General features: G+C 43.5%; 1 protein-coding gene and 1 pseudogene across 1 annotated transcript in view; both read left to right on the forward strand.

Moving 5' to 3' along the window:
- The window catches only part of MACROH2A2 (macroH2A.2 histone), a 53,553-nt gene that overhangs the window by 11,523 nt on the left and 19,326 nt on the right, over window positions 1-22,704 (forward strand). Inside the window, exon 2 of the mRNA XM_065922502.1 lies at window positions 11,725-11,956. Coding sequence (XP_065778574.1) covers window positions 11,785-11,956 — 172 coding nt within the window. The 5' untranslated portion in view covers window positions 11,725-11,784. The remainder of the gene's footprint in view (window positions 1-11,724; window positions 11,957-22,704) is intronic.
- LOC136159019 (HIG1 domain family member 1A, mitochondrial pseudogene) lies at window positions 15,886-16,582 on the forward strand (annotated as a pseudogene).

The raw sequence follows: 22,704 nt of genomic DNA on the forward strand, positions 1-22,704 counted from the left end.
AAATACATAACAGGAAAAATTCCAGGGATTTTGAAAAATTTTCAGATTGAACAGGCTTATCATCAAGTGCTGACACCTAGACACATCCTTGTAAAATTTTAGAACACGCAGAGAAAATTTAAAAGCTTGGGGGATTGGAGTCTACCAAACTTCTCTGTAAAACTGAACGCCAAAAATGACGACTCAATGGCTTCAACACGTTGAAGCAAAATGACTTTGATGCTAGAAACTCCACCAAATAATAATCCAAAGATCATTCAGTAAGGACAATTTCATTTGTGTAAGAAAAAGTTTACCTCTCAGCACTGTCTCTGAACAGCAACATGAGGCAGATAAAAGGAAAACAAGGGAGAAAGCCAGTAAGGAGGAAGTCATGGCATCCAGTTTGAGCTGGGAAGACAGCCCCAGGATGACCACTGGGTAAAACAACCACTCCACACTGGAGCCCCGGGCAGAGGGCTCCAGGAACAATATCTCTGGGGGAAAAGTGCCCCCTGCAAACAACAGTTTGACCTAAAAGCTGGGTGATGCCCCAACCAGGGATCAAACCCAAACCCCCTGCAGTGAAGGCTTCCCCAAGGGCTCAGCAGTAAAGAATCCATCTGCAATGCAGGGGATGCAGGTTTGATCCCTGGGTCGGGAAGATCCCCTGGAGGAGGAAATGGCAACCCACTCCAGTATGCTTGCCTGGAAAATCCCATGGACAGAGGAGCCTGGTGGGCCACAGTCCATAGGATCACAGTCAGACACAACTGAGCCCGAGAGCACTAGTCAGTTGCAGTGAAAGCCCAGAGTCCTAACCACTCGGCCACCGGGGAACTCCCAAGGCACGTTTCTCTTCTGTCAACAAGAGCAAGATAAGTACCATCAACCCTCATCATTCATGGATTCCATATGTGTAACTCGCCCACTCACTAAAATTTATTGGTAACCCAAAAATCAATACTTGTGGCACTTTTGCAGTCATTCAAAGACATGCACAGAGCAGAAAAGGCTGACCCGTCCACTGCACACCTTCCCAGCTGAGATCAAACAAGGCCACACTCTGCCTTCTTCTTTCATCTTCCACCTTGTACATGAGTCTTCAGCGTGGTCTATTTAGTGCCATGTTTTTCGGTTTTGTGCTTTCTGTTAGTAACCTCACTGCTCAAAATGACCCCCAAGTGTAGTCTTGAAGTGATGTCTAGTGTTCCTAAGGGCATGGAGGCTGAGATGTGCCTTATGTAGAAAATATGTGTGTTAGATCAGCTCTGTTCAAGCCAGAGTTGTTGATGCTGGCCATTTCAGTGTTAGTGAATCAACAATTCATATTACATAAGGTGTCTTTGAACAGAAACATACATCAGACAAGGTTGTGTGTTGATCCGTTGATGAAAATGTTGTGATCAGAGGCTCACAGCAACCCAGCCCTGTTTCCCCAGAACAGTTGTTCACCACTCACTAATGCAGTGTCCTACCTACGTTATAGAACACGTTATAGCACATGGAACTCTGCTCAATGTTATGTGGCAGCCTGGATGGGAGGGGAGTTTGGGGGAGGATGGGGACATGTGTATGTATGGCTGAGTCCCTTTGCTGTCCATCTGAAACAGTCACAACATTGTTAACTGGCTATACTCAGTATAAAATAAAGTTGTGTTTTTTTTTTAAAGAACTACTGCATATAACAAGGATCAACTGTAATTACACAAATACCTCATTTTATTGTGCTTCACAAATATTGCAGTTTTTTACAAATTGAAAATTTATGGCAACCCTGCCTTGAACGAGTCTACCGGAGCCATTTTTCCAACAGCATTAACTCACTTAGTGTCTCTGTATCACTTTTGGTAATTCTCACAGTATTTCCAACATTTTCATGATTATTATTTTTGTTACGGTGATTTGTGATCAGTGATCTTACTGATGTTACTGCTGTAGCTGTTTTGGCATCTTTTTAGCAATAAAGTATTTTTTAATTAAGGTATGTACTTTTTTTTAGACATAATGCCGTGGTGTGTGCTTGGTCACTCAGTTGGGTCCGACTCTTTGCGACCCCACGGACTGTAGCCCTCCAGGCTCTTCTGTCCATGGGGATTCTCCAGACAAGAATTTTGGAGTGGGTTGCCCTGCCTTCCTCCAAGGGATCTTCCCAACCCGGGGATGGAGCCCAGGTCTCCCACATTGAAGGCAGATGATTTTTCACTGTCTGAGCCAACAGGGACGCCCAAGACATACTGCTATTCCATGCTTAACAGACCACAGTGAAGGGAAAACATAACTTTTATATGTGCTGGGAAGCCAAAAAATCCATGTGACTCACTTTATGGGGTTATTCTGGAGCTACACCTAAAGGAGATCAGTCCTGGGTGTTGATCGGAAGGACTGATGCTGAAGCTGAAACTCCAATACTTTGGCCACCTCATGCAAAGAGTTGACTCATTGGAAAAGACCCTGATGCTGGGAGGGATTGGGGGCAGGAGGAGAAGGGGATGACAGAGGATGAGATGGCTGGATGGCATCACCAACTCGATGGACATGAGTTTGAGTAAACTCCGGGAGTTGGTGATAGACAGGGAGGTCTGGCGTGCTGCAATCCATGGGATCGCAAAGAGTCGGACACGACTGAGAGACTGAACTGAACTGAACCGAACACCTACAATGTCTCTGAGGTATGCCCGTAGTAACTTGGGTGGGTGTGTGGAGTGTCCTAGCGTGGACCACAGAGAAGGAAGTGTGATGCTGGCATCCCACTCAGGTCTGACGGGAATGATATTTACAAAGCCTTCATCATGTAAATGCTGTTCATTGGCATTTATTTTTAAAATTTCACCAAGGGACAAAATTGTGATTACAGAACAAAATAGAAATGTAATTCAGGATAGTGGAAAATACAGAAGAGAGAGGTAGAAATAGGAAAGTAAAGTCTGGAGGTGAGGGCCAAGGAAAGATTGGGGGCCGCACATCCTCATTTTACATGGGGAAGGCTTAGGAATCAGTACCTAAACTTGTGTGTGTGAAATTTGCTCAGTCGTGTCCAACTCTTTGAGACCCCATGGATTATACAGTCCATGGAATTCTGCAGGCCAGAATACTGGAGTGGGTAGCCTTTCCCTTCCCCAGGGGATCTTCCCAACCCAGGGATCAAACCCAGGTCTCCCACATTCCAGGGGGATTGTTTACCAGCTGAGCCACAAGAGAAGCCCAGCAATACTGGAGTGGGTACTCTATTCCTTCTCCAGTGGATCTTCCAACACAGGAATCGAATTGGAGTCTCCTGCATTGCAGGCGGATTCTTTACCAACTGAGCTGTCAGAGAAGCCCTAAAGTTGATGGAGTCAGAAACAGGGATTGAAACATATTATTTAAAGTTTTCAGTGCAATCAGTGGTGGAAATAAAATTATAAACTTCTTTACCTTTTTGATTTATTTTATTGTTGTGTGCAAGTATTATAGATTTAAAGATAAATTCAAAATTTTAAATAACTTCTGTAACTTTCTTGTTTTCCCTGCTTTAGGGAGACCCTGAGCAAGTCCTAATTATATGTTTCAGCTTATATAAGCTCACAGAGAATTTAGGGTCTTGGCCATTTTTTCACAGAGCCCAGAAAAACCTTCCATTCCATTTATTAAGTGATTCCATCTCAACAATTTAGTATTTCTGTCCTAACAATTTAGTCGGAGAAGGCAATGGCAACCCACTCCAGTACTCTTGCCTGGAAAATCCCATGGACGAAGGAACCTGGTAGGCTGCAGTCCATGGGGTCGCAAAGAGTCGGACACGACTGAGTGACTTCATTTTCATTTTTCACTTTCATGCATTGGAGAAGGAAATGGCAACCCACTCTAGTGTTCTTGCCTGGAGAATCCCAGGGACAGGGGAGCCTGGTGGGCTGCCGTCTATGGGGTTGCACAGGGTCAGACACGACTGAAGCAACTTAGCAGCAGCAGCAATTCAGTAGCCATTTGAAAAACTAATAACACATGAATTAGAAGAACAATTGCATCCCATTCTTAAATAACCAGGGATGAGTTAGAAAGAGGGGGTGTACACCTGTTGGACACTACATGATTTCTCACACCTTGGAATCAGATTGAACACCCCATTCTCATTCACATTCATTTTCACCCCACACTTGCTTATAATCACAACAGCCAATAACTCAGCTTTGCAAAGATACAGAATCACCAAAAGGAAGATAGTACAGTCTACCCTGAAGCACTGGTGGAACCACAATAAGCTGGTAGTTGTGGAGGCAACCAGAGTTTGACTATCACCGTAGTCCACTTGAAAGCTGAAACATTCGCTGTTTTGTCCCAGATCCCTTGGCACACAGTTTGAGAACCATGGCTCTAGCATCTTTAGAACTTTATTATCATCTGTCATGCAACTTCATTGGAAAATATTTGAGGCCAAAGGCCATGTATATTTTTCAATATCTAATGTAGTTTCTTGTTCAATAATAAGTGCTCCATAAATACTTTCATTGAATCGATGATCTCATAGATTGTAAGATGCATGCTGATTTCTAGAGATTAAAAAAAAATTTAAGTGCATCATAAAATCAATGAAATACAATAGCTATTCAAATAGACTGGTGTGAGTTTATTGCCCACGTTTGAGTCAGTGCTGCAATTTAACATTTACCCTCGTGATACCTGTAAAGTCTAACCCATCGGTGTTCTTATGGACTTAAAACACAAACATAAAAATAAATCCTAAAACAACAGAGTCTGATATGCCCTCTTCCCCAGCACAAATAAAACCAGTGGTGTCCTCCCAACCGCTGTGCTCCCAGAGGTGAAAGGCGGTGAGCAGACAACACTCATTTTCCCTGCCTCTTCCCTGAGTTTTATTTTCCTCTCCTCCCTCAACTTAACATGCTTACAACTCTTCTGTTCACTTTGCAAGTCATCATGAGACTTTATACAGTAGTCGTACCTTAGTCTTTCAGATGTGGAAGGAAGGTATGATGCGGATCTGGCTTGTGCCTGGTCTGCTTTCCCATTCCTCTCTCGTCACCCGCATAGTGTGAATAAGCACTGGAAGAGCTTCATCCAGCCATATTCCTCCTTCAGTTCTGTAAACAGACATCACACTGTAGTCCTTAAGCTCTGCCTAGATCTGATAGACAGAATACCTGATGAACTATGGATGGAGGTTCATGACACTGTATAGGAGACAGGGATCAAGACCATCCCCATGGAAAAGAAATGCAAAAAGGCAAAATGGTTGTCTTAGGAGGCCTTACAAATAGCTGTGAAAAGAAGAGAAGTGAAAAGCAAAGGAGAAAAGGAAAGATATACCCATTTGAATGCAGAGTTCCAAAGAATAGCAAGGAGAGATAAGAAAGACTTCCTCAGCAATCAATGCAAAGAAATAGAGGAAAACAACAGAATGGGAAAGACTAGAGATCTCTTCAAGAAAATTAGAGATACCAAGGGAATATTCCATGCAAAGATGGGTTCAATAAAGAACAGAAATGGTATGGACCTAACAGAAGCAGAAGATATTAAGAAGAGGTGGCAAGAATACACAGAAGAACTGTACAAAAAAGATCTTCACAACCCAGATAATCACAGTGGTGTGATCACTCACCTAGAGCCAGACATCCTGGAATGTGAAGTCAAGTGGGCCTTATAAAGCATCACGATGAACAAAGCTAGTGGATATGATGGAATTCCAGTTGAGCTATTTCAAATCCTGAAAGATGATGCTGTGAAGATGTTGCACTCAATATGCCAGCAAATTTGGAAAACTCAGCAATGGCCACAGGACTGGAAAAGGTCAGTTTTCATTCCAATCCCAAAGAAAGGCAATCCCAAAGAATGCTCAAACTACCACACAATTGCACTCATCTCACACGCTAATAAAGTAATGCTCAAAATTCTCCAAGCCAGGCTTCAGCAATACTTGAACCGTGAACTTCCAGATGTTCAAGCTGGTTTTAGAAAAGGCAGAGGAACCAGAGATCAAATTGCCAACATCCGCTAGATCATCGAAAAAGCAAGAGAGTTCCAGAAAAACATCTCTTTCTCCTTTATTGACTATGCCAAAGCCTTTGACTGTGTGGATCACAATAAACAATGGAAAATTCTGAAAGAGATGGGAATACCAGAACACCTGACCTGCCTCTTGAGGAATCTGTATGCAGGTCAGGAAGCAACAGTCAGAACTGGACATGGAACAACAGACTGGTTCCAATAGGAAAAGGAGTACATCAAGGCTATATATTGTCACCCTGCTTGTTTAACTTATATTCAGGGTTCATCATGAGAAATGCTGGGCTGGAAGAAGCACAAACTGGAATCAAGATTGCCAGGAGAAATATCAATAACCTCAGATATGCAGATGACACCACCCTTATGGCAGAAAGTGAAGAACTAAAGAGCCTCTTGATGAAAGTGAAAGAGGAGAGTGAAAAAGTTGCCTTAAAGCTCAACATTCAGAAAACTAAGATCATGGCATCTGGTCCCATCACTTCATGGGAAATAGATGGGGAAATAGTGTCAGACTTTAATTTTTTTGGCTCCAAAATCACTGCAGATGGTGATTGCAGCCATGAAATTAAAAGACACTTACTCCTTGGAAGGAAAGTTATGACCAACCTAGATAGCATATTAAAAAACAGAGACATTACTTTGCCAACAACGGTCCATCTAGTCAAGGCTATGGTTTTTCCAGTGGTCATGTATGGATGTGAGAGTTGGACTGTGAAGAAAGTTGAGCGCCGAAAAATTGATGCTTTTGAACTGTGGTGTTGGAGAAGACCCTTGAGAGTCCCTTGGACTGCAAGGAGATCCAACCAGTCCATCCTAAAGGAGATCAGTCCTGGGTGTTCATTGGAAGGACTGATGCTGAAGCTGAAACTTCAATACTTTGACCACCTGATGCGAAGAGCTGACTCATTGGAAAAGACCCTGATGCTGGTAGGGATTGGGGGCAGGAGGAGAAGGGGACGACAGAGGATGAGATGGCTGGTGGCATCACCAACTCGATGGACATGAGTCTGAGTAAACTCCAGGAGTTGATGATGGACAGGGAGGCCTGGTGTGCTGCGATTCATGGGGTCGCAATGAGTCGGACACTACTGAGCGACTGAACTGAACTGAATTAGAACTTGTTTTCAAGGAGAAGGTAAGTAAATGTAAACACTTAATTATTAGTCTAGTGAAACAAGTTTCCCATTGCTGTAGTTCTTTTCTCTTTCCAGGAGTGGCCCTCCACAGAGATTCATATTCACAAGAGTAGGGAAACCTGTGTTCAAGTTTTTTAACTCCTGTATTACCAAGCCTGCATAGAGTCTGGGGTGGTCTGGAAAAGAAGGAAGTTAAAGGTTATCTTTTCTCACCACTCCAGGCAGAGTCCAGTGCAGGCTGGGGGGCAGGGGAATTTGGAAAGTAGGGTCTTCTCTCAAGTGGGCTGAGGAGGTTCTACCCTTCCTTCCCTTTATGGGTCCTGGCAGGTGTGACCTATTAGCTCCCATGAGCCTACTGTCTGCTTCCCCGAAGGATTCCTGGACGTCGTCTGATTCTTTCAGCGTGCAGGGGCCTCCCAGCCCTCGAGGCCAGGAGTTAGGCACCTGGCTGCCAGCACAATGTCCGCACATGCAACCGGAGGGAGACCCCTTCCAGGGCCCGAGAGTGAGCTCTCGTCTAACACTTGGAAATGAATTGTACAAGGAGACACACACACTGACAAAACAAAAGACTTCATTGGCAAGGGGGTGGAGGACGGCAGGGTAAGGGAACCCAGGAGAGCTGCTCTGCACATGGTTCACTGTCTCAGGGATTATGGTGGGGGGGGGGGTAGTTTTTGGGTTGACTCTGGCCAGGCATCTTGCTTGTGCTCATACTTGGTCTGATCAGGGTTCTTTCTAGTGGGGCGGGCATCTCTCAGCCAAGGTGGGTTCCAGCGTGAGGGTTTCTGGGAGGTTGGCAAAATATATCGCCCTCCTGATCAGGACCTCCTGTAGTGAGACTCGTAGTTCATGCAAATGGTTATTATTGTGCCTGGCCACAGTGAGTGGTTTTGGTCACTGGTTCCCTATCAAAAAGACGGGTCCTCAGACACAAAGATTCTCCAGTCCTAATAAAGCACATGCAACAGTCAGCCTCACATTTAGACTTCAAACAGCGCTGCATCCCTAGCTCTAAGGCCCTTTTGTTGTTTAGTCACCAAGTCGTGTCGTCTTTTTCGACCCCATGGCTACATGGACTGTAGCCACCGGGCTTCTTGGTCCATGAGGTTCTTCAGGCAAGAATACTGGAGTGGGTTGCTATATCTGGAAGTCAAAGGAAGAAATTCTCGATACAACGTGCAAAGTTTGTGGTGATCCCTACATTTTATAGTGTTCAGCTCGTACGTTACTTCGTTTGATCTAACCCTTGTTTTCCTTTCTTGGCTATTTTATCTTCATGAATGTGTTAGGCATCAATTCCCTAAAGTCCCCTATTTCTCTTCTACTGCCAGTCCTCATTTCCAACTTATAGGGCAATCTGTGACTCCACTTGGCTAATTCTGGGAGAGTCCCTGGGTGGCTTTATCCTGCACACATAGTCATTCCCTGTCTGTTTTCATTTGAGAAAATGTCCTGGGGGTGGGGGATGAAGGGGTCCTGCCCTTGTGGTGTTTGTGCTTCATGGGTTTTGCTCTCTGTCAGAGAGATTATGACCATCCAGCACATCGTACTGTAGCCATAGAGTATATCCATCCTGTGATGGGCTTTTCAGGTGGTTTCCTTGGCAACCAGACCTACTAATCCTCCCCCTCCCCCAACTTACCAGTAACTGGAAAAAGCACATAATTGGTTTAGTGGCGTTACAAACACTAACACATCTTTATGCACCTGCACAGACTTTTAACTCTCTAGAACTCATTTCTTAAAGAGACTAAGCTTCTTTTCCAGAGCCACTGGAAAGTGCATTTCCAAAGATTGGAATGTTTAAGATCAGAGGGACTTTCAGGATCAGTCAATCATCTCCCTGTTTTACAGAGGAGGCCCACACGGATGACACACAGAGCTCCCATAGCTGGTCATGAAGAAGTGGGGCCACACCCAGGGACTCCTGCCTGGTCCTCGGCTCTTTCCACTACACCAGGGACCACCCCCATTCTGAATGTCACCAGTGGCTAGCAAGCATGTGCCACAAAGCTGTCCCTGAGAACAGCAACTGTTTAATATTGTTTGGAGTGTTCCCTGTCCCCCAGGACAGCACTGACCAGTAGGTACTTCATACACTTACTAATGCCTGACCTAAGTTTCTTTAATATGAATTGATGGTCATAATCCTGATATGCAGCTACTTGCTCCATCACAGGGAGGACAGCTGTAAGTGGATTTGTGAGAGTTTGCAGCAAATGCACAGAAATGTGGAAGTTCTAAAAACATTGATGCTGTCTTATCCTTGCGCCTTACTGGGAAAGAGATAATGTTCTTAGGCTATTTGCTAATCTTTCTCATACTTAACTTTGATGAATACCTACATCTCTCGGTGGCAAAATGACACATAAAATAGGAGTGCAGTAAGTACATAAGAACATATGAAAAGAATGTATGTAAAGTATGTAGTGAAAAATGCCTCTAACTTACATCATTTACCTCTGAGATAAGAGGGTGCTGAGAATGGGGTTTGTTGCTAATTCCATGGTTTTTATATAAAAACCCTCAGTCATACAGAGTAATCAGATACTTTAGAAAATTGAACTCTATGTTCAGTCTTCCATCTGGATTAAATAAATACCAGTTCTGTGTCTTTCATATTAGCCATGAGTTTATTTATCTAGCACTTTCTTCTATTGTTTTTTTTTTTTTTTTCTTTCATTGACATCTTGGTTGTTGCAAACCTACCAAGCCAAAATTTGTGTTGCCCCAACAGGTAGAACCAATTTTAATTTATTTTTGACCTTCTCATTTTTCATCCCCAAAGAAAGGGGCCACTGAAAACAATGTTGCCTTTGGGCCAGAGAGGTTTGATTAACATTTTTCCTAGAAAACTTTTGTTTCCTTTTCTTTGGTCCTTCTTGTTTGTAATTTGCCTTTACTTATTCTAGCTTATATTCCTTTTTTTGGTTATAATACTCTCTCCACCAACAGGTTAAGCTGTATTACAATTCTCTGAATTAGTTTTAGCCTTACAAAGGCTTCTTCAGAAGTATACAATTATTTTTCATCTTTGCACTAAAGATAGCTTCCTGAAATAACAATGAATCATATACGTATCTCTCCATGCATTGTACCGAAGTCACCTCTTTGTGCTGATTCTGAAGTTCCTCCCCCAATCACCCTGGGTTCCCCATTCCAAAGAGCAAGATTCTGAGCTGCGCTATGGTTTTTCATTTGCTGTGTTACTCTGCATTAGCATATTCAATAAAACGGCCTCTTCTGGCATGTTTCTGTTTGCAAGGATGCTACATTACTAGAGAATTTAGGAAAGTGTTTCCATCTAAAAGGTGCACATCAGCTCTTGAGTTGTGGGTCAAAGCTAACCATTACGATAGGCATGGCCATATTAACTTTATACTATTTATTAACAAGAGGCAGAAGCAAATCAGGGCAAAGAGGAACCATACTGGTTTGCTTGTTGCTGCTGTAACAAGTTATCCCCCAAATTTAGTGGCTTTGAACAATACAAATTTATTATCTTACAGTTCTAGAAGTCAGAAGTCCAAAATCATTTTCTTTTTTAAACTTATTTAATTTTATTATTTCTTTGGCTACGCTGGGGCTTCGTTGCTGCACATGGGCTTTCTCTAGTTGTGGTGAGCAGGGGCTGCTCTGTAGCTTGAGTGAGCAGGCTTCTCTGCAGTGGCCTCTCAGGTTTCGGAGCACTCGTTCTAGGCACGTGAGCTCAGTGGTTGTGGCGCGTGGGCTTCGCTGCTCCTCTGCATGTGGTATCTTCCCGGACCAGGGAGCGAACCTGTAGCCCCTGCATTGACAGGCAGATTCTTATCCAGTAGAGTCCCAAAATCATTTCCAGTGGCTAAAATGAAGGTGTCAGCAGGGTTGGTTCCTTTGGGATGCTCTGAGGGGAGAATCCATTTCCTGCTGTCATCCTGTTACTCCTCTCATCTCCCTCCCTTCTTAGAAAGACCCTTGCAATTACATTAGACCCACCCAGATAATCCAGGATAACTTCTCCCACTTAATCACATCTCCAGAGTGTCTTTGGGCCACATGAGTGAGTGATAGTCGCTCAGTCGTGTCTGCCTCTTTGCGACCCCATGGACTGTAACCTGCTAGGCTTCTCTGTCCATGGGATTCTCCAGGCAAGAATACTGGAGTGGGTTGCCGTTTCCTTCTGCAGGGGATCTTCCCAACCCAGGAATGGAACACGCGTCTCCTACATTGCAGGCAGATTCTTTACCATCTGAGCCACCAGGGAAGCCTACTATGAAAAGACATTCTGATTATAAAGACAGGGTCACTTAAAAAGTATCAGCAGATACATGCTTGATAGCCAATTCACGGATTCTGGAGATGAAGTGGATTTCGTTGGAGACTGACCACAGGACCACCGGGTGTCCCTCTCCTGAGTTTCTGTGGCCTCTCCTGCGTAGGCTGGGCTGGCTGGGTGGGATGGGGAGTTGTTTGTGGGCGGGCGTGCGGACACCCAGCTCCCCATCTGCAGCACCCTGCAGTGGCGGCCAGGACTCAGCTACCTCCCCGGGGCTATGAGGTGGGTCGCAGGTGCTCTGGGGCCGCACCAGTCATCCTTCCTGACCCTGCCATCTTTCATTTCCAGCATCAAGTCAGTGCCCGGAGGCCACCGTGTAAAGCAAGCTGAGAGGGAAACTAAGGCAAGATGTCGGGCCGGAGCGGGAAGAAGAAAATGTCGAAGCTGTCGCGTTCAGCCAGGGCCGGGGTCATCTTCCCGGTGGGCAGGCTGATGCGGTACCTGAAGAAAGGGACGTTCAAGTACCGGATCAGCGTGGGTGCTCCCGTCTACATGGCCGCAGTCATCGAGTACCTGGCAGGTAATGTGAACACGCTGGGCAGGTAACCCTCCCCCGACCCCCACACCCAGGCTGGGCAGGGGAGCCTTCATTCATCCTGTGGCTGTCTCAGGGTCGCTGTGGGCAGTACTGGGGTTTCGGCTTGCCTCATTGACTAAAACTGACTCCTGCAGGCTTTAGGGGAAAAGGACAGAGAATCAACACGAAGGGAAGAGAAACAAAGGGACTTTTCTAGGCCACCCCAAGAGAGGTGTGTCTTGCTGTACACAAATGTAATAGGTAAATATCTGGGTTCCCCCAGAAGACAAACTACAGGGAAGATAGGGGCTTGCTATTCATTTTGCAGGAGAGGTTTTCACTTTTATTTCAGGGTCCTCACTAAACGTCAGTTCTCCTGCTGTACTGAACTCAATGTCCATAAATAATGGACTCAATGTCCATAAGTAATGCTGACCCCGGCATTGAAAGCATCTTCAGTTGGTTCTATAAAGCCAACAATATTTTAATTTTACTCTCCATTACAGAGGTGGTCCTCTGTTTACAGATATATCGGAAATAGTTTTCCATGTTGGTTGCTAAAATTATTCTTTTATTTTTAGTGAAAGATGACATTCTTATTGTGTGTGGTCTCTATCTATTTGAGGACTTTATATTTAGCTTTTTTGTTGTGGCTCTCTTATGTCTTAAACAGAAACCAAACTTCACAGTATCAAAGCATATATACATATATAAAATATGTAAGTATAAAAATATGTATGAAGAAATGTGAGTAGTTCCTTGAGAGGTCATTTTAGCCATGAGCAATAATATCCCTGACTTTGCCCAAAGTTAACAGATTCTCCAGATACCAGGGTTAAATCCTGGTTAAGTCCATAGGGTTACAGAACAAACCTCCCCAAACTGTCTACCCGGGAAGCTGAGCTCCCTGCAGTGGCAGCATGACCCAGCTTCTGTCACCAGATCCCTCTTTCCCTCCTGCTTCCCCTTCAAGAGGAGCCTCTTCCTTCTCTTTATCTACCCAGTCCTGTTCTGCCCTCTTGGTCCCCACCGCTCACCAAACGACACTTACTGGCAGGAGGTTTGCTGTGATCCAGCCGTGGGAACTTCCTCCCCCTGGAGCTTCCATCAGGCAGACCTTGGCGTCTTGAGTCTTTATCTTCTCGTGAAAAGAAACACTGGTTCCTGAGCTAGAAGTGTTTTGGGAGGATCCTTTAGGAGGTTGGAGAGAAGGGCAGGAGGGATCTGAAAGGCAAATCAATCAAGTGTGATACAGCAGTGCTTCTCAAAGTGGGGGTCACTCTGGGAATCTTGTGGACAAGGTCAGGGGTAAGGCCTGAGACTCTGCATTTCTGACACGCTACAATGATGCTGATGCTGCTGGTTCGGGGACCATTCAGAGGAGTGAGATTTTAGCCAGTCTTTCAGCAACATGAATGCTTATTTAAAATGCAGGTTCCTGGCTGCACAGCCCGAACCCCCAGGGGTCTGATTCACTGGATCTGGAGTGGGACCCAGGAATTTGATAGGAAAAAATCTCCTGACTCAGAGGGAGAGGAGGGACTTTGAAAGTGCTGACTGAAGCTTTAAAACAACCTATCAGGTCCGTATCACCCACTGATGCGGGAAGACCCTGAGTAACCCAGAGATGCCATAGCCTTCAAGCAGGGAGCCAGGGTTCCCTGAGGTTCTTCAATCCCAAGCCATGCATTTTCTACTTCAATACACTGCCCCATTACAATGTTTGTATAATCAAAATAATTAGTACTTCCAGCGCCTCCATGTAGCCAAAGACTAAACTGTGCGTAATAGAACAAAATTTGGCCTCTTCAATCACCAGTGACTCTCTTCTTTGGTTCACATGTGTTTGATGAGAAAGTTTATGTTTTCCTCTCCACTCATTCAACAAATGTTGGCCAAACTTCTACCTGTCAGTGCACACAGTAAGTCCTTAGGCTTTTTCCTGGTAATAGCATTGGGCTGTTTATATGATTTTTCATTTATTTTGGCTTACAGCCACGAGTCCCCATAGCAATGCATATTATAGCCTGAATGTCACACTCTGGACTTTGAGACAGCACATCCGTGAAGAATGATGGTGTCTCAGAATATCACCCATTTTCTCATAGCCCTTCATTCACTCAACAGACATTTATTGAGCACCTACTGTATGCCAGGTGTGGTTCTAGATGCTGAGGATACAGCAGAGACCAAGGCAGACAGGGGTCCCTGCCTTGGAGCAGAGTGCATTCTGGAGAGAGAAACGGTCAAGAAATGAGTGAGGTGCACGTGCTCTATTAGATGGTGATACGTGCTCCGGAATGAATGAAGCAGGAAAGGAGTGAGGCTATTCCAGGAAGCTGGGAGCTGAAGGGAGGTCCACTGAGGAGCTGGCACCTGAAGGAGGCCAGGAAGGGGCGTGTGGGGTGGGCCCTCGGGGCAGGGGGAAGCAGGTGCTGGGAGTGTCTAAGAGGCAGCAGTGTGGACAGAAGCCTGGGGCTGAGGGAGGGGCTTGAAGGGTAAGGCTTGAAGGGAGGCCCGAGGGACAGTAGCTGGCCGGGGAAGAAGAGCTTGTCATGAAGGGTCTGAGCAGAGGTGGAGGGATCTGACCTTGCAGGCAGAGGAATATAAGGCCGAAGCAGGGAAAATGGAAGGAAGTTAGTTGCAGAGATCCAGGTTAGAGATGCAAGGCTGGGGAGCGGCCGGTGAACCTTCTAAAGAGGGATCAGAGTACTAAGGGATTTTGAAGGCAGAGTCAACAGGATCTGCTGACAGGTTGGACATGAAGTGTGAGAGACAGGAGGAGGAGCACCCGGAAGGATGGTGTTTCCAATAACACTCCTTCCCAGGGCCAGCCTCCAGCTGTCCTGGGTCAAATGGAGAAGATGAAGCGGGTCTTCTGGCTTCTCTGTGTCCTTTCCATCACTTCCTTTTGTGCTTTTTCCTCCTCTCCAAGCTCAGGCTGGAGTTGAGAGCAGGGGTTTAGATGTCAGTTTAAATCTGGTTTCTCAATTTACCAGCTCCATTACCTTGCACTAATTCCTTAACCTCTCTGGTCTTTGGGTATTTTCAGAGCTAAGCTCCTTTAACTCTATTAATGAGCCACAATATATGTAAAATGTCTGATGCATAGGATGCACTCAATTTATGCTTATCCTTCTCCTTTCTCTTCTATAAAGAGCTGATGAAATCATTCAGGGTAAAGTGTAATGACTAATTCCATAAAGGTGGTTTATTTGGGGGCTGTATTGCATTTTAATGAGAAGGAGTGTAAGCCAAAGGAATGAATCATTACTGCAAGCCATTGGTGAATAAGTAAAAGGAGGATTTCTGTTGGCTGTTGTTTTGTTTTGTTTGGAAGAGGGGCAATAAATTGACTTTGTTTATGGAAAGGAGTTGAAAGTGTGAAAGTCTCCTGTCACCCTTGAAATGACCTTCAACGTTCATGACAATATTGACTGAGTTTCTCCTTTGGATCAGGCCTTGAAAATACAAAGGAAAACAGACAGATTTGATCCTGGGTTTACGTTCTAGCAGGGCCAACCAAATAAACACAACAAAAAAGGGACTTCTCTCGTGGTCCAGTGGTTAAGACTCTACACTCCCAATGCAGAGGGCTCAAGTTCAATTCCTAGTCAGGGAACTAGATCCCACATGCCTCAACTAAAGATCCCACATATATTGCAACTAAAACCTGGTGCAGCTAAAAAAACAAAAACAAAAACAACACAATAAGATGACATGCCTGTGGGCAGGGAAGCTAGAGAAGCTTTGGAAAGCAGGGGGAGGCTGCCTAATATCAAGCAAGGGCTGTAAAGACCTAAATCAGGTTCTCAATCCTGGTTTTTTAACAAATTGATTGATTTAAAATCCTGATGCCTGGATCTTACTCCCAAAGATTCTAGGATAATTCTGGGCATCAGAATTTTTTTAAATTTCCCCAAAAGATTCTGATGGGCAGCCGTGGTGAGTAATTAGTAGGAGCTGGATAGACACAGATGGGTTGATTATGAGGTTGGGAAGAAATGAGAGGGAAAATCGAAGTTTAGAGGAAATATATGGCCCCTTGCAGGACCTAGAGGCATATCTGTGTATGTGGAGCAGAGCTGGGGAATGGGAAGGGTGAGAGATGAGATGGGGGAACAGGGGACAGGGCTTTTAGGGCCACATGACAATGTGCACATTTTGCACACTCATGCCAGGGAGGAAAGGCATTGAAGGCAGGAGGTGGCATACTGGGGCCCTTCAATATCCATAATATTGGATATTTGGAATGGAATATTAGATATTGGAATATTGGAAAAAGAATGCACAAGAAGCTGATAGGAACTTGAAACGTCTTGTAGTTGTCTGAAGATTCTTCAATCACTACGTCAAGTAGCACAGATGTTTCTCTTTCTTCATTTGATGAAGATCAGGGATCTAAACTTACCCTAAAAGCTAGAGGCACCATTTGTCCCCATTGGAATGGCAGGTTTTGCAGCAATTCTTGCATATGGATTATACAGATTGGAAAGCAGGGGAAATACTGAAATGTCTGTTCACCTGCCACACATGCGTGTGGCAGTCCAAGGCTTTGTTGTGAGAGCAATGACTCCTGGTATGTGCTGTTCCCTGTATCAAGAATTCAGGGCAGAATCTAAACCGTAGAAGAGGAGATGCCGTCTTGGTCTTGTTAGTGGTGCTTGCTTTAGTTAGATATCTCATATTGAGGTTATATGTTTATATTGAAAATAAATTGTTTGGGTCAGACAAGAACATGGTAATTTGAATATTGGCTTCCTTTCTTGCAGGCTTGATTTGTCTGGTGACCAAATTACTGGTGACTAGTTCCCTAGCTAGGTCATTCAGGGGAGTCAGATCAGCACAAAAGAAACACGTCACTTTTAAATACACTTGATAGCAGTACCTGTCCACCTTCTTAAACTCTTCTGTTGAAATTAGTTCTAAAGAAGACAACATGCCAATCCTGAAAATGCTCCCAGTTGCTGCAGAATATCATATGCTTTTGATGTAATGAAGGAATCCTATTTACCCCAGTTAATTTAACTTTCTGACTGCCTTGTGGACTGAGTACTGTTTTTTGTTGTTGTTTTGGTTTGGTTTTTTTTTTTTTTTTTTTGAGTACTGTTTTAAGGGCTGGTTGGCTCTTTAGGAACCCTTTCAGAACAGTGCATCAAGTACATTATAAACCTCCCTGCAAGTCTGTTTTCTAAACCAAGCCTAAAAAGCTGGTAACAGAGCCACTTTGAAATAGTATTTATTTTAGAATCATAGTTGTGAACTTGAGAATAACTTAAATTGTAGATCCCTTTTAGCTCTTTTGTAATTGCAGAATTATATCTTGCTGCTGTTATATTAGAATAATTTTAACTGTTACTTTGAAACAAATGTGTATTTTAAGTGCTAATGCAACCATAAATGAAAAACACTTTTTAAATGTGTGCAGTATGTTTATTTTCTCCAAAAGAATCATCAAATAAAATGCCTATAATGGAAGTGATTGATGAGCAAACTGGTTTGGTCAGACATTATACAGACTTTGGTATATCACAGAATGCTTTGCTGTACTTATGAAATTCTCTTGTCTAACGTGAATTTACATTCCATGGTGATAACATGGTAAATGTAGTGTTATTAAGTAAATGAACGCACACACAAAAAAGAATGCACAGCAGTAATTAACACATGTTGTAAATCAACTATACTTCAATAAAAAATTTTTTAAAGAAAAAGAAAAGGGTTTTAAAAATAGCATGTAAATTGGTGGGAATATAAATTGATACAGCCACTATGAAGAACAGTATGAAGTTACTTAACTAGTAATAAAACTACCATATGACCCAGCAATCCCACTTCTGGGCATATACCCTGAAAAAACTATATTTGAAAAATACACATGTACCCCAACGTTCATTGCAGTACTATTTACAATAGCCAGGACATGGAAGCAACCTAGATGTCCATCGGCAGATGAATGGATATAGAAGTTGTGGTACATATATACAATGGAATGTTATTTGGCCATAAAAAGGAACAAATTGGAGTCAGTTCCAGTGAAGCAGATGAACCCAGGGCCTGTTATACAGAGTGAAGTAAGTCAGAAGAGAAAAACAAATATTGTATATTAACACATGTATATGAAATCTAGAAAAAGGTGCTGATGAACCTATTTGCAGGGCAGGAATGGAGACACAGACATGGAGAACAGACTTTGCACACAGTAAGGGAAGCAGAAGGTGGGATGGACTGAGATAGTAGCACTGACATGTACATTACCATGTGTAAAATAGATAGTTACTGGGAAGTTGCTGTTAGCGCAGGGAACTCAGCCTGGTGCTCTGTGACAACCTGGATGCGTGGGATGGGGGTGGTGGTGGGAGGGAGGTTCAAGAGGGAAGAGACGTGTATACCTATGGCTGATTTATGTTGATGTATGGCAAAAACTAACATAACATTGTAAAGCAATTATCCTCCAATTAAAAATAAATAAACTTTTTTTAAATAGCATGTAAAAGTGCAAAGTCATATTTCACAAATCTTTGAAATTCATGAACCATTCTTTCTATTAAGTTAAATTATACCAAGAAATTATCCATATTTTAAAGTCCATTTTAATTTTTCCTGGAGCAGATCCCCCAATTTAATAGAATCTATTAAAAATTTAAATATTTAACAAATAAAAATAAAATCTACACCAAATGGGGAAAAAACAAAAGAGTGGGTGCTACTTAGCCAAAAAGAAGGTTGCACAAATTTTCAGGTGCTTGGGGAGAAATAGTAGTTGGCCTTCCCCAATTTCTCTGAACTGGTTGCCTGGCCGACCCCAGGTTCACACGTCATTATGACTTTAGAGCCATATGCCATTTTCTGGTCCCAACCTATGGGGGAGGTTGCACACTCTGGCAGTGAGTGCATGTTGAACTGCTTATCTAGAAGGTCCCTTCCACCAGAAACACCCACTAGCCTCTGAGAACGGACATCACATTCATAGTTCAGTTTATCAATCTGTACACCTCTGATGTAAGTGAGGAAAATGGACTGAAAAAGCAAGCCCAAATTCTGGAAAAGAATTTTGTGTCCATCAGCAATAGTTATCATGTAAATCTAAGGTATTGAGAATGAGTAATTTATAATCATCTTATGGTGAGAAAATATTCTGTAATATATTTTTAACTGACTGGACAAATAGGTCTTAAAACAGGGTTGAGTGACTTCCCTGGCAGTTCAGTAGTTAAGACTTCACGCTTCCACTGCAGAGAGCATGGGTTCTATCCCTGGTCAGAGAACTGAGATCCCAAATGCCACTCAGCATGGACAAAGAAAAAAAAAAAACAAGGTTGAATTTGAGGGAACTTCATGAAATCTTCATCTAACCGAGAAACCTATAATTTACACATCATTTCCAGACAATTGGGTTTATCCATTTAACACCAATGGGTGAATTTAGTTCATAGCAGGAGAGATAAGAAAGCCTTCCTCAGTGATCAGTGCAAAGAAATAGAGGATAACAATAGAATGGGAAAGAAAAATTTCTCTTCAAGAAAATTAGCGATACCAAGGGAACATTTCATGCGAAGATGGGCACATTAAAGGACAGAAAAGGTATGGACCTAACAGAAGCAGAAGGTATTAAGAATACATGGAAGAACTATACAAAAAGATCTTCATGACCCAGATAATCACGATGGTGTGATCATTCTCCTAGAGCCAGACATCCTGGAATGCGAGGTCAAGTGGGCCTTAGGAAGCATCACTACGAACAAAGCTAGTGGAGGTGATGGAATCACAGTTGAGCTATTTCAAATCCTAAACAATGATGCTGTTAACAGGCCGCACTCAATATGCCAGTAAATTTGGAAAACTCAGCAGTGGCCACAGGACTGGAAAAGGTCAGTTTTCAACCCAATCCCAAAGAAAGGCAATGCCAAAGAATGTGCAAACTACCGCACAGTTGCACTCACACACTAACAAAGTAATGCTCAAAATTCTTCAAGTCAGGCTTCAACAGTACATGAACCGAGAACTCCCAGATGTTCAAGCTGGTTTTAGAAAAGGCAGAGGAACCAGAGATCAAATTGCCAACATCCACTGGATCATAGAAAAAGCATGAGAATTCAAGAAAAACATCTGCTTTATTGACTACACCAAAGTCTTTTTGTGGATCACAACAAACTGTGGAAAATTCTGAAAGAGATGGGACTACCAGACCACCTGACCTGCCTCCTGAGAAATCTGTATGCAGGTCAAGAAGCAACAGTTAGAACCAGACATGGAACAACAGACTGGTTCCAAATTGGGAAAGGAGTACGTCAAGGCATATTGTCACCCTGCTTATTTAACCTATATGCAGAGTACATCATACAAAGTGCCAGGCTGGATGAAGCACAAGCTGGAATCAAGATTGCTGGGAGAAATACCAATAACCTCAGATACACAGATGACATCACCCTTATAGCAGAAAGCAAAGGACTAAAGAGCCTCTTGATGAAAGTGAAAGAGGAGAGTGAAACAGCTGGTTTAAACTCAACATTCAAAAAACGAAGATCCTGGCATCAGGTCCCATCACTTCATGGCAAATAGTTGGGAAACAATGGAAACAGTGAGAGACTTTATTTTCTTGGGCTCCAAAATCACCGCAGATAGTGACTGGAGCCATGAAATTAAAAGACGCTTGCTCCTGGGAAGAAAAGCTATGACCAACCTAGACAGCATATTAACAAACAGAGACATTACTTTGCCAACAAAGGTCCATCTAGTCAAAGCTATGGTTTTTCCAGTAGTCATGTATGGATGTGAGTTGGACTATAAAGAAAGCTGAGCACCAAAAAATTGATGCTTTTGAACTGTGGTGTTGGAGAAGGCTCTTGAGAGTCCCTTGGACTGCAAGGATTGACTGGTTTAAAAACCAGTCAATCCTAAAGGAAATCAGTCCTGAATATTTATTGGAAGGACTGATGCTGAAGTTGAAGCTCCAATACTTTGGCCACCTGATGCGAAGAACTGACTCATTAGATAAGACCCTGATAATGGAAAAAACTGAAGGCAGCAGGAGAAGGGGATGACAGAGGATGAGGTGGCTGGATGGCGTCACTGACTCAATGGACTTGAGTTTGCGCAAGCTCTGGGTGATGGTGATGGACAGGAAAGCCTGGCGTGCTGCAGTCCATGGGATCGCAAAGAGTTGGACACAACCAAGTGACTGAACTGAACTGAACTGATTTAGCACCAAACCTTTTTTTTTAATCTAATGATTTTTTAGTTTTTACATTTGGATTTTGAAAAGATCACTGGGCAGCCAGGATCACACCTGTGGTTGTGCAAGTTGTACACTGCACAAGGACACACATTTAAGGTGGTAGCATTCACATCATAGACCTCAAAGAACTGTAACTTATTATGAACACTTCCAGCAGATGGCAGTAAAGCGTCTTGTCCTAATAAAATCAGGGAAGTCAAGCATCTTGAGGAAGGGGCATCTTTTTCTAGTTTGCACAAGGACGCCATCGGCCATTGGTGGACTTTTGGACATGGGTCTAGACGAAGACAAAACTGGGGACAGGAAAACCACTCAGACAGCCACTATAATTATCGGACTGGAAGAGAAGAGAGCTTTAACTCAGGTAATGGCAATAAGCTTGGAGAAGAGGGGCAAAGGTGTGTAAGACTGATGAGGCCTAGTGAAGAGAGGAAGGAGAGGTAGGGATGGAGAATGACTCCAGGTCTGTGTGGATGGAACTGCCAGTCCCAGGGGTGATGGGAAGAGCCTGTTTCTGGGAATGATTTAGATTTGGGGATGCAGTGAGTTGGATTTACCTGCAGAACAGCCAGGTGGCATCATGGCAGGGCTGGAGGTACAGAGCTGGAGACATGAGAAGGAGGATGGAAGCGGGCGCTGTGACTGAATGAGGTTTCCCCAGAAGACTGCGCAGCCTGAGCGGAGCAGAGCACCCAGACTGAGCCCAGGGACACCGCCACCTCGTGGGCAGGCGGACAGACGTGCAGAGGCGAGGGCAGGAGATAGCCCTGTGTTCCGTCTCAGATGTACTATGGTATTTCCCATCTCCTGTGAGCTGAGCTGTTCATTGTTGGTTTAGATTGTGTACAAAATGAGAGGACACGGGCTCTTCCAAGAATAATGTGCGTGATGAGCTTTCCTGCATCCTTTTTGGCTATAGAAATCATTCTTTTTACTATCGGATACTCAGTTGTATTCCAGATGGTTACTGTGACTGGAAGTGTGTCTTGCGAGAAGTGAGAGGTTTGCTGTAGAAATTTCCAGACTTTGTTGGAAGTCTCCACCACTTAACAAATTATGATCTCCCCACAAAATTTGCAGTGAAACATTGTGTGCCATATAAATTCAGTTTTCCTATTGATTGCCAGTTCACACAAGGATATTTGTGTTCCCAAGATCAATAAAATCACTCAGGAGTGTAGCAAACTTTTATAGTTGACATGAATATATTTGTCATAACAACATTTGAAAATATTAATAATGATTAACGTTATTTCAAACATTTAAATGGTGAAATCTGGCCCCAGGAATGTTTAGGCTAAACATCCAGCAGAGAAAAGAACTTCTAGGTCCAGATTTTCTGCTGTGTATTGTTTTTTTTCTCTTTAAAGAAAAATTGTTCTACCTCTGCTTTTGCACTCGAGCACACAATCAAGCTTTTCCTTCCTATAAATTATTTCCGAAGAGTTAGTCCAAGAGCCCGGCTGCACACGGGCCAGCCTCACCTGTGGGCCTGCATTGCGCCTCCTGACAA

This window comes from Muntiacus reevesi, chromosome 2 (assembly GCF_963930625.1).
Source record: "Muntiacus reevesi chromosome 2, mMunRee1.1, whole genome shotgun sequence".
Classification (NCBI taxonomy): Eukaryota; Metazoa; Chordata; class Mammalia; order Artiodactyla; family Cervidae; genus Muntiacus; species Muntiacus reevesi.